Source organism: Tympanuchus pallidicinctus, unplaced genomic scaffold, assembly GCF_026119805.1.
Source record: "Tympanuchus pallidicinctus isolate F22 unplaced genomic scaffold, pur_lepc_1.0 scaffold8, whole genome shotgun sequence".
Taxonomy (NCBI): domain Eukaryota; kingdom Metazoa; phylum Chordata; class Aves; order Galliformes; family Phasianidae; genus Tympanuchus; species Tympanuchus pallidicinctus.
In genome coordinates, this window is record NW_026294802.1 from 6,857,410 (window position 1) to 6,870,651 (window position 13,242).

A 13,242-nucleotide genomic window follows, 5' to 3' on the forward strand; every position below is an offset into this window, starting at 1 on the left:
GTTGTGCCAGAAGGAAGAACGAAAAGGAACACAGTGAACAAAGTCTACCTTGGGCAAAAGACTACCATCTGCAAGAACCCTGGGGTCAACAGCAGCCTCCTTCACTTCACCTACCTAGTTAAAGCAAAATCTGTAAAGACGGAGCTATGACCCTGAGCATTGGTTGTGTATTAGATACAGAAAATGTATGTGCTGCAGACAGGTGCTACCAAGAAAATGCAGTCACTACAATGAGGTGATTGAAATTGATGAAAGCCAGGTTCATGCCAGACCATACTAAATTTTTAATCTGAATTCTAATTTTAATCTGAATCTACACACTGCATTACCTGCTTCAAAAGTAGGTGGTTTGATATGTTTAGTACTGAGTCAGACAATTACTGGAGGTGTCTTTATGAGAGGAGGGAGAAAGACAGAAAGCAGGATCATCATCTGTGCAGTGAAAGGAAGGAGACAGATAGATGTTCGCCTGTTGCTCTGAGAGCACTATGTGATATTGCTCCAGCCAAACTATCCTTCCACCTCTGGCATGGCTTAGCACACAGCAGTTAGCTATAACTCATCCAGGCTTCCTTCACATCAAGGAAATACTTAGCTTTACTACCCCTATATATCCTTGCAGCAAAACAAAAGGACCAGGAGAGTGAGCTATGCATAGTCCAGAATATTAATGAGAATGGTAAAACCATCCTTAATTTTTGTGTCTGTTTTATAGCATCTGCTTTCTGCTGTCCCTCCCCCTTCTTTCTTATCTCACAGTGAGAGAGCTCTCGTGCAGCTGGAGGCTAGAATACTGGACCTGGGCAAATGCGAAGAGTAAATTCAGAATACTTTGTTCCTGCAGAGAGCAGCAATCAAGCACTGCACAGACATCTAGCTCCCTCCAGAACTCAGAGCACTTCTAGTGAGATAAAAACACCCACATAGCATAGTACAAATAGTCCTGCAACAGCCAGCTGTGTTGATGCACACACACTTGATTTTGTAATCATTCAACAACCTGAACAGCCTTATCTTTATGAACTGTTCATAGGATTAAAAGCTAAATTGTCACGGGCCCAATTCTGCATGAAGACCAAGAAAAATGCAGCAAATTTAAGGCGAGGACTTTACTGAGTAAACAAATTAATCTGATAAGGAATTTGAAACGGCAGCAATTCTCCTTAAATAACTGTCTTTATTCCGAAGCTTCATTCTTACTGCGCCTGCAGTAAAGGAAAGTAATTATATTGAACAGAAGCCACGTACGATGTGAAGCCACTACTAATGAATAAGGTACAAAAAGGAAGTAATTGCATTTTAATGGGAGCTAAGCACAGAAAGTCAGGACTTGCATGTATTTATTTTCCTTTGTTATGAAGAAGGTAAAAATTCACCATGGATTGCTGAACTCCTCCTATACGTGAGATGAAGAAGTGCCCCCAAAGGTTGTAAAAACCCATTCAAAATTTCAAAAGCTGTTAGAGCTAAGCACTTCAGCACCAGCTGCTCTGGACACAGTTTTCTCAGTACAGAGGAAGACAGGTTTCCTAAAGAGCTCTCCCTCTCTTGCTGGGGTAAGTATCTCAGAGCATTTGATTACTGTGGTGGTGGTCATTGAGTACGGGGCAGTTCTCAGCTTTGAGGAAACCAAAGATTTTACCCCTTGGTAAAAATAAATAAATAAATAAATAAATAAATAAATAGAAATAAAAAATATTTTTAAAAATCACTGTACAGGGATCACTGTACAGGGCTTCACCCTGCTCTGTAGGAACAGAAGCAGTAATACCTCATGATTTCCATGATTACAGAAGCCAATCTGTTGATTCTGAAATGCCACTTAAATGTGGTATTTTTTCTATTGCTATAGAAAGAGAAGCATTTACTTAGTCCAAATCAGTTTAAAAAGTTTTTAAAAAAACAACAAACAAACAAACAAACAAAAAAACTATGATAGCAATTTTGTTCCAAAATGAATTCTTCTTACAAGGCTCTTTGAACAAAACAGAGTTGTACCAGATAGAAGTAAAAACAATACTCCACTAACTAAAACACTACAGAAGGCAACTCTACAATGAATCAATGACCTTGATGTGATTTTTACTTTCTTAATGTATTACAACTGATAATATCCCCTACACGTAAGCTCTGCATTTAATCACCGCCTTTTCTTGACTATAAGTGTTGCTCTGTTTCTCCAAGTCACTCTTTTCCAAGCAGGGTTTGTTCTGATTCTCACTTTGCTCAACTTACATTCAGGGTGGCCTTGAATTTGTTCCCAGGTGAACACAGCATGGACCCAATTCAAACTGAAAGATGGAGCCGCAGACATATGCCAGGAAGATATTATATGATGTGTTATCTATAGGGGAACAACTAGATTTATACTGGTTACAATCAATTTATCTTAAAAAGAAATGGACAAAAGAGTCATTTGTTGAAAATGGATTTCTAATTTTCTTCTAATTTTCTTTTATTCTGAATCACATGTATCAAAGCCATTAAATTATTCAGAAGGTCACTACTGCTAAACTTTTCAAGCAATGTCTGTTTTGCACTCGGTGACTGCTGAAGGGGTCTGTCTAACTGGAAGATGGTTTCCAGAAGTGGGTTACTTTGTTCTTCTGTTTGCTTCTTCTTATCATCTGGTATGTTTGCTTTGCTGATTTAGGGAAAGGACATTCTTACTGTTCTTTGTCATGTTCTACAATCAGCACAAGAGAGACTCCATCTCGACTGGCTCTTCAGCTGTCTGTCTCAGTGGTACACAAGATCCATCTTAATACCCACAAGACAGGTGCAGGAATAGACTGATACATTCAGAGTTTACTCTGCATTCACGTGTCTACAGGAGACTGCTGAAAACAAAAAGTAGTAATAAGCTCTTTGGAGTTTGGCATTTCCCTATATCTTCAGAGAAGCAAAATGCTAGATTGCAGCAGTTCATACGTCAAACTGAGACCAGGAAACAGCTGTTCTGCAGAAAATTATTTGATATGCACTGTGAATACAAACCTCATTTTATGTAGTTGGCATTTGAAAAGCAGACATGCACATTTCTCAGTTGTGCTCTGTGCATCTGCGCCAGCCTAGTCTACCGTCAGGGCAAGGGGTACAGACTTTGCTTTGGCCAGTTCTTCACGCTGAAGAGTCGCCTACAAAACTTTTGCAGTAAGCCCAGATAGGAGAAAGGATATAGAGAAGGTGATGTGGAAAATAAAGCTTGAAAGGAAAGGAAGTGAAGAACTAGAAAAGGGGAGGATAAAAAGGAAGGAACAGAGCTTTCTCTCTGTTTCACTGCTGGGAACAGTAATGAGTGTAAACATTTGCTGATGGCATATCTTTTATCACAGTAAGTCCCACAGCTTCAGGCATTTCCACGGCTCAAGGGCAGTGACTAATGCCAAGGAGGCTGGCCTGCTCCTCCAAGCCAGGAAAGTGAAACAATGAGCATGTAAGAAAATTGGCACACAGGGCTATTTAAACTTTCTCCCCAGAAGGTCTGTATTAAATACCAAAAGAAACTCCTGCAGGCACGAGAGGGTTAAACGAGAACATTTATCATATCCAGTTTTTCATCTTATTAGTTAGCACAGAAAAAAAGCATCTGGGATACAAACCAGAAAGTAAGAAACATGGAGGTCCAGGTTTCCCATGAAATTTCACTGTGTTTTTCAAAATCACCTGTTAAATCTGTGGAACAACTAAAAATTGAAAACTACTTCTCTTAAAAATATCTTTCTTCCTCTCTACATGCATTTACTGCTCCCTGGAATCTGGGATGCGTGAATCAGAATGTCAGTACAACTGGATGAAACACTCAAATTATTTGTCCAAAAAGTCTCATTTTCCAAAGGTACAAAAGCAGTCTTGAGAGAAGCTACAGGGGAAAGCTTTCAAGAAACATAAGGAAGGAAACGGAACCAGAAAAAACCCTCCATTTGAAGACATCAGAATTTCATTAACTTAGGCCTGCGATGGCAGCTACTAGCAGCTTGAGGCTGGTCCACACTGTAACCATCATTCTATTCTGCTTTTCTTATATGGCTTACTCTTGTTCCCATTTAAATTAAAGAGAAAAATCATATTTCCTCATGTTACAGTAACAAGAGGCCAAGCCACAGAAATGTATCTCAGAGACTCACAGAGTCCTCTGTAAGTTTTATTTCACCTTGAAATAACAAGCCTCATCCTCAGACTAAGGGAAACACAACCAAGAATTTAGTATCCAGTCTCACTCCTCTAGACCACCATTTCTTCTCTCGATTTTCACATTTCTCAGCTCCATGAGACATGAATTATTCATGGTAAAACTGCTCCTCTCAATGCAGTGCTCAGTACAGTGGCACCGTTTTTCAACCAGGGCCTCTGGGCACTCATGCAATACAAATAATCAGGATGATAGCAACAACAATAACAGTCAGTCATGCTGTTCCTGCTGGGCATCCACTGCCAGTGTCTGTCCCACAGAGCTGAGATCACTGTACTTCACTGCAGGCTCCTGGTCAGTGCCAGGGAACACTCTTTAATGAGGCTGCCTCATGCCTTCATAAGAAGAGAGAAACGTTCCAATTTACCTTTCTGCTTTTTGTTTAACTATAGCAGCTGTTGCCTAATATGAGAAAATCCCTCATTTTTACATTTAATTAGTTTAAGTAGCTCCTATTATTCTGCCTCCTGTAATACTAATTATTACGCTAGCTGTATGCCTGCATGACTAATGAGTTACATTAAAGACAGGGAGTTCTGCAACCTTCAGAGGGAGACACATGAAGAGAAGGATGCCAAAACAGGAGACATCAGCATATTTCAAATAAAACAAAATCACAGTCCTAACAAATCATTTATTCTCCCCCTACATTTCCTCCAGCTACTCTTCATAAGAAGGCATTTTTCTGCTGCTCAAAGGCAAAGTTGAGGGAGCAAGTTGCCTACCCTGTAAAATGAAGTGGGTCACAAGCAGCCAGTCCTTTTTTTCAGTGCTGCACCTAGTTTGTCTGAGCAACAAATAGCTGCATATCCATTGAGCAATTCATTCAGAAATCATAACTGTGAACTCCTTGCAACAACCAACAGCCAAGTCATTCTGCCAAAGAGCAGATAATCTGCCCTGGCAATGCTGTTAGACAGATGTCCTCTTTGCAGATAGGAATCAAAGCTGTAGTGCTCAGAAACCACATGTTGCATTCTGCTTCTGGCACCAAAGTTGGTAGAGGAATATATCTGCTCATTAACAAAAACCTGGCTCTATGTTTTGACAGTGAGCTCCCCTAAGAAGACGCAAGGTAAGTTAGTGTCAAACACTGCCATAAATCCACTGAGATAACTAACATCAAAATGAGACCCTAGTTAAAGATGGTAGTTCAGACACCCTGAAGAAAATTGTCACATTCAGATAGTTACAGACTGGGAAAAAAGGGAGCAATTGCTGCTAGTAAGAACATGCAGCCAGGAGTTAGCAGTTCCTACCTGAGCATGTGCACCTGTTACTGTAATTGTATGACCCTGAAAAATCATTTAGCCTTTCTGACTTACAACAATTATTATTGTTTACATCTTACTTCCTCAGCTCTTTGGAATGATAGTAGGGTTACCTGTTCGTTTCTTGGAAATTCTTCCTGTAAAGTTTCCTAGATAGAAGAAGTTATGTAGTGCAGATTATCTATTTTGCTATTAACTCTTAAATAAAACTCTTCAAACAGTGGGAAATTAGTAAAAACACTGTAGGAGAACGTACAGTTCCAAAGACAGGAAATGTGCTGAGGCATTGCTAGAGCAATATGCTACACCTGATCTTCATTACAGAAAAGACATTGTAGCCATTATAATCTATTGCAAGTCTTGCCTTCCTCTGAACAGTCTTTAAAAACATGGGTACTGGATGACATGATCTTTAGATGAAACTCCAGTAATTAAAGACAACAGTGGCATAAACAGTATTAATGTTTGCCAGCTCTAGTAAAACTGTTTTTCTAAATGTCCAGGTAAACTGCTTATCCTATTTCGTTTTATCTTTATCAAAGGTATAAATAGTTCAAAGTGAGAGAATTATGGAGAGAGAGAAGAAAAATAAGAATGACAGAAAGCCTGAGTGAAAAAAACAAATAAAGCCTACCAGGCAACCTAGCTCAGTAAAAATAAATTCCTCCTCTCTCAGCAGTAAAACCAAAATGTTTCCTGAATCCTGACAATATCCCATTCTTTTCCTCTCTGGTTGGCTGGAACCTGAACAATCATCAATCATGTTTGGGTGGTCATGAAGAAGGCCAGATGGAATTTGTCGGAACCAATTTCTGCAAGTTGGCCATCAGAGCAGCTGCTCAACAGGAATGCCTGATTCTTTTGCATCCATCAAGACAGTTTAAGGATAAGTTGAACATCCCTGGCACTTCAGACACTGATTAGAATATGCAGTTGTATGTATTAGAGAAGAGGTGTCTGCTTCTGCCAGGATCCCGTGATAAAAATTGTTTCATCCTTTCCAGCCTTTAAGACAGGAGTTCTCATAACTTCCTTTCTGTACTAAGTAAACAAACCCTGGTGTCTTGGATGTCACTGTCACAGCACTGACAATCTCTCTGTCAAAACTGATATTCAGGAATGTACACCAGTTTTCATTATTTCAGTACAGCAGCCCAAGACCAAGCTATTGTCATCCAATCCAAGAGCGTCTCATAAAATATGAAAAAATAAGAGTCCATTAGGAATCCAGATAAAATTCAAATTCCTAATTCATCATCTGCTCTCGCTCTCTTGAAACCAATATTAGAGGTTCTCTAATAATTCTCCTCTTGCAAGCAGTGATCTCCAAGAATACAATCCATTCTTAGAGTCAGCTGTTCAGAAGAAAAACACTGAGACAGAGCAATTGCTAATAAGGAAAACATACAAAAATTTAAAGGAAAAAATATCCAGGAAGTAAAGTTATTTTCCAAACTTCAAAAGATTCAAAAGGATTTTAAGGCTTTTCCATGAATGCTGGCTAATGATAAATCCATAAGAATTCTTAGATCACCAGTTTATCAGAAATTCATTGATTTCTAATGCTAATGAGGTTGTCTTGGCTTAATTTAGCAAAAGTCTTGCTGCAGATCAAGGAAGTTCCTCAAAAAACAAAACAAAACAAAACAAAAACAAGACTTGTTTTAGTCAGTGAATCTGACAAACAACCCTTTGATTTTTTCTGTATGTATATTTTTTTTCTGTTAAACATCATTCAAACTCCCCAAAACAGTACTCATCTTCTAAAGTAGTTCAGTGAGAGAAGAGAAAAACAGGATTATGCTATGAGCATAGCTTTGTTACGTTCATGAGCTGAAAAGCAACAACAGAGCAGTATTTATGGATGATATCAATTTATTTATGCTATTCTCAAAGAGCACTGAAGGTGAGGAATAACTTCAGCTACACTATGAAAATGTGCCAGGTGAAATCTGAGACATGGTGCTGCACTGGACAAGTCTAGATGGACTTACATTCATTCTTGGATTCTTAACTAATCATATTAATTCGTTTAAGAAAAAAAGTATTCAAGGAGTATTGTGGAGGTCTCAGATAAAAATACCTGCTCCACATGAAAGTTGTGAGCAGAGGAAAAACATTTTAGATAACGAGTAAAACTGTGAATAAAAAGAAGTGATATAATGCTGTTTTCTTTTTCAATACAAATCTGTAGAGGACAGGCTTGAAACACTGTGTAGTCCAGTCACTTCATCTCAGAAATTGTTTAGTAATTATAAAAGGAATTTGGGCAAGTCCATTAGAAAACATTCTTATTGTGGACAGATTCTAATACAGCAAAATATTTAAATCAAAATTTTAGTTTTAACAGCAGGCAAGTGACAATAAATAACAAAAGATACATTAAGCTGCAATTGATTGGAGAAGATTAATGGAGGCTTCTACTTACCCTAATAATAATACCAAACCAAAAGAAAAAGCAATGCAATGAAGAGGTTACAAATACAACCTAATGAAAGGAAAAAATCAGGCCACAGGAAAGAGGGCTACTCAGGAAAATTATTAAAACAAATCTTTTTTTCTGAATATACTGCTACTTTTCAGTGAAATAATCTTGGTCATCTCACATGCATTTTTGGTACTCCCAGCCTATTGCTGTCATAGGTGTTCTCAGTGATGAAGTTCTTGAAGCCTGCACTGATCCAAAGTGTAACAGTTAAGCAGTAGAGCAGATTCCTTTAATCAACAGGACAATTCTGTTGTCAGTGCCCACAGATACTAGAGAACCACTGACTTTCTACTCCAGGCAATCACAGTGGCAACTGATGGTGGCTGATCAGCATTTCCAGGTTTAGCTGCATATGAATACAGACTTCACACAATGCTACATCACAGGAAAAAGATTGCTGCTTCCAAATAATGTATTATATGCTTTCTTCACTTGTGGTCCTGAGTTGCTGGCGCAAAGCTACAGAAGAAAAGGGAGCCTAATATGTATCTGTAGCCCATTTCAAGTGCTCAAGCAGTAACCTAGATCTTACTTTAGGGTTCCAAAGAATTAAATTCATTCTATTCTAACTATAGATTGCATACTTTTTAGATTATATTTATAGATTTATATTTATATATTTAGATTATATTTATAGATTGCATATTTTTTTCCTTAACCTAGATACAGATAGGGACTTACCTCCAATCTGCAATTTCCCTCACCTCAGGAAGCAAACAGAAATATTCTTCATTTCAGCAATCAGCTTTTAACTCAGTAATGAAGTTCAGTAGGTCACAACATTGCATACAGTATTCAACTGCTTGACCTATTTTCTTCCCCTAGTACCTCCTACTGCTGTCAACACACTGACCAGTGCAATTCCTAAGCAGTCATACACACTGATCTGCAATATGGACTGCTTATCTTCAGCTTGGGCTCAGGCAGACTACAAGTGTTTGACTTCCACATTTGCTGCTCCTCCTAATGCCAACAGCAGATGAATGAGCAGGTGGTACACAGGAAGATGCTGTAAGATTTCTAATGCAAGTCAGGAGAGCAGAATTTCTGTCCAAATTTATTATGATCACAAACCTACGCTTGTACCTATTTCAAATCAAACGAAGTCAGATTTTCTGTTTAACTAGCACCACATAATTATCTTGCTGCAGATGGTCACAATCCAACTTTCAGGATTAGAGGAACTCCAATGTAGAAATGACACATGCTCTACTAGGACACTGCCTTTAGAGTTGTAATATGAAATGTCCCTGTACCAACATCATCAATGCTCTGCATTTTTTCCCTCTCTTCCAGCAGCCATCATTAGAGCCCACCGACTCCACAGAGACAGGACTAGGCAGAAGGCTGGGGGTGGCTTGAGCAGCAGAGCCCTTCTGCCAGCACAAGAAGAAACTTCTTTCAATAAACTCCCAAATGCATGGAAATTTAAAAAAGAAAAAAAAATAAAAAAATAAAAAAAAAAACCACAGAATAATAAAACTAAATCCTTCCCTTCTAACTAATAAGCAATAAAATTACACAGCTCAAGCCCTTGTTACATTTATTCCCACTTTTATTCCCTCTCAGTCACTTCCATGTTCAAATGAAGATGTTTATTGCTGCTAACTCAACCAAGTCAGCTGGTTTCCAGAAATCTAGTTGTATGCTTTCTGCTTCACAACTTGCATTATCCATACAGGTTTTAGACTCAGCACTTATCTGGTAGCTCCACTGAAGGTGTACAAGGGTACACAGGCAGAGTGCTCCACAGATCACTGGTGCACCACCACCACAATTGGAAAATTGCTCATCCAAGTCCCACCTGTCACCTCTAATCACATTTAATTCTATATTTATCCAAATATTCAAAGTCTGGAATGTTTTTAATCTAGTTTTCAGCAGCAAATGCCAGAGTAACATAGCTTGTATCATTTACATTAAAAAAAAAAAAAAAAAAATTAGTTTGGCTGCTTAAACAATATCTCACAGCTTTAGCTTCCACTGTAAATCATCCTACACACGTAACACATTATTCCAATGAAAGAATATATTAAAAGGCCTTAATAACTAGAAATAAAATAAGCTTGTCTAAGAGATACTAGGAAACAAAATGAGCATATGCCTTGTTTTGTACTAGTTTTTTTACAGTTAAATAAGACATTAGGTGATCTCATCCCTGCTGTTTTCGAATAAAGAATATATAATCCAAAAGGTGCAGAATACCTACATACGCTCCTTTCAGCATGCAGTGAGTAAAATATCCCTTGAACACTACATGTCCAGGAGAAAAGTAGTCCCTTTTTCAATTCATCATTATCCAATACCAAATGTCAATATGAAAGGTGTGTTTATCTCAACATGTTCTTGCATGCTATTATTGGAATGTTCTTGTCAACAAGTGAGTTAGGCAACACTTTACTGTGATGGTCTGCTGCATTCCAACAAACTGGTGGCAACACATGTAGTCTAGGGTTAAAACTGGGGTCCTAATCTTCAGTTCACCTCTTGTCTATTAGTTTTCATTTACTGTATAATGCAGGAATATTGCCTGCCTGACAGCTGGGAGAAGGAGAATGCAGTCTGAGGAAAGGCTATGAGAGTACAATCTCCTGTTCCTACTGAAGCATGTGAGACGTCACAATTCCATCAACCGAAATGAACTAGCGTGCAACTATCAGCAAATTGAATTTACCTTGAGGTTTGGGTTTGGTAAGCTTCCCACAGGGCTTTGAGATTGTGACAGTCTTCTGGCAGTCAGCATTATGAAGAGCTCTCTTTAGGTTCCCAGTTCGAGTTTTCAAGGCAGTATTCAAGTCACATTCTCCCCAGGCCTGGAACTGGTATTTACACTCTGCTGCAATGAGTAAATAAATGGTAATTTTTTAAATAGAAGGATTGAGAGTGAAAACAAAAATGTTATCAGTCCAGTAGAAAAGAGTAACATTATAACCACTTTCATCACCCACAGCAGGTGCTCCTAGACAAATGATCATGCAACTGGAGAAAGGAATCCCAGGAGACTTTAAAAAAATCCTCTTGCTTTTGCATGAATATCGTGTCATTGTCAATACAGATTGTAAATAAAATGAAAATATATTGAACTATTAAGATACAGAATAAAGAAAAAAAGAAAGAGAAATGAAAACTCGGTTCAAGTTCTGTATTGTTCCTTCATTTGTGTGATGCCAAAGGTTAAGAGGTAAGGGCTGAATAGTTTCAAGAAGGTTTGTGCAACTATGGTCTTGTCAAATCTGAATCTGCTGCACTGATTGCTTTGGAAAGGTCACACTCAAGTCAAAGCCATACAAGTTGTTTATTAAAAACAAAACAAAAAAAAGCTAACTTTGCAAGAGTTGCAAAGATCTGAGCTCTGGACAGACATCTTCTCTGGGACAGGTCTGAGGTACCTTTTTCAATTGCCATATATAAACTTTATAAAATGATAAAATAATCTGGCCTCCATTTAGTGCACACACACTGGTAGCCACCTATATCACAAGGTCCCATAAAGCCAGTAGTAACCATAGCAGAGGCTCACAGCTGTGAGAGAACAGATGACTCTTACACTGCTGCTTTAAATAGGGTTCTACAGGAAAAGAGTAATTTACCTCTTTACCACAGGAAAAGAAATTTAATCGTGCTGCTGGAATACTAAGTTTACAACACGTAGATTATCTGGATTCTCTGCTGGAGGAGCTTCTTTACTCTAAGGAATCTGCCTTCTATTCCTCAAATTATTTAGTTGCAACAGACTTGGAGGTAGATAGCACCTTATTTGCAGAGCTAAGAAGAAAATATAGTCTTTCTTCATCATACTTAAGTAAAAAGAAAAAAACAGTCCCTTGAAAGTGTGATGCTTACCTCCAAATTGCTTCTTCCAGTTGCAGGGAATTTTACACTTCTGAGTCTTGGTGGTTTGTTTGCATTCTGCTCCAGTGCGAGTGCCCTCGCGTGTCCCCAGGCCGCAGTCTCCATTGGTGGGCACACAGACACTCCACTGCCATTCCCCACAGTCAGACTTCTTAGCCTTTTTCTCTGGTGGAAGACAAGGAAGCAAACACAAGATAAATGGTCAGTACTCACAGCTGATAGAGAAACGTCTCTTCACTAAATAGTCACAGTGCCTGAGAGAGTAAATACGGAAGATGTTCGTAAAACAGCTTCACAACCAAAAAATCTGGCATGCCCTTCAAACTTCTGCAAACATTTCAGCCTCTTAGGCTTTAACTCCAAATCACAATCATTCAAAGTCAGTTCCACTACTTCTAATAGCCAAATCAGACTCTCATCTTCAGAGTGGGGAATCTACACACCCTCAGGGACCGCTGAACAAAACACTCAGCAAAGGACATTTCTTTTGCCTTCCGTGGCTGATGGCACGTAAATATTTTCATTTTCATCTGGAGCAAACCACACCATATAGATAAGAAATTTATGTGCTGACATTGTGTACTGGGATTTGAGCACCTCCTGGAAAAAGCAGAAACTTTTCACTTAGTGTACACCGTATTACATTTTATGCCAGATTATAACCAAATCTTCAAAGGCAAATAAGAAACTACACTACATATAGAAGGATATGTAAATACAAGATTTTATGGTTCTTGATCTTGCTAATGTAAGCACTCAGAATTTGATCAGAACACCTTGAAATGCTGATAGCCTAATCAGGTTTTGTTTCTTAGGGACAAAAGCAGGTTCTGTAGGGACAAAAATAGGGACAAATCCAAATGTTGACCAAAATAATAATTAAGACCCCAAATATCACATGTAATTTTAAATAATCTTATATAGAATGATTTGTGCTTTAGCTCTTCCATATTTTATAGTATTTCCTCACAGCCACACTGATTAGAAACACCTTTTTTTTAATGGAAATACTAATTCTAATAGACTAACAAGTCATATTAACCTGTATAAGCAGCATGTAAATAATCACAGAATCATAGAATTGCTCAGGTTGGAAAAGACCTTAAAGATCACCAAGTTCAACTGCGACCTAATCATACTACCCTAAAAGATATGAGAACTTAAGAAAAACACTATAATGTGCAATTCTTAAAGAACATCAAAAATGAGTTTCATAGATGTCAATTTTCCACTCCAGGCCTCTCCCTACTGCAGTGGGGTCTGGATGTCTGGTTGTCTGTTTTCAGCACAGAGTTCATCTAGTCCTTTACTGGAGGATTTTCACTTTCATGGCACTGGTGTTGTAATTGCATGTAACACACCAAATGAGGAACATCATAGCTACTCTTTCATTGTTCTTATGTGATTCTCCCTTAGCCTACTATGAACCTATTCTCAGC

General features: G+C 38.3%; 1 protein-coding gene across 3 annotated transcripts in view; it reads right to left on the reverse strand.

Moving 5' to 3' along the window:
• Window positions 1-13,242, reverse strand: part of PTN (pleiotrophin) — a 70,791-nt gene that overhangs the window by 9,189 nt on the left and 48,360 nt on the right. For all 3 annotated transcript variants that reach the window (XM_052668674.1, XM_052668675.1, XM_052668676.1), the window contains exons 3-4: window positions 11,795-11,968; window positions 10,626-10,787 (exon numbers count right to left, since the gene is read on the reverse strand). In XM_052668674.1, the coding sequence (XP_052524634.1) occupies window positions 10,626-10,787; window positions 11,795-11,968 (336 nt within the window). The remainder of the gene's footprint in view (window positions 1-10,625; window positions 10,788-11,794; window positions 11,969-13,242) is intronic.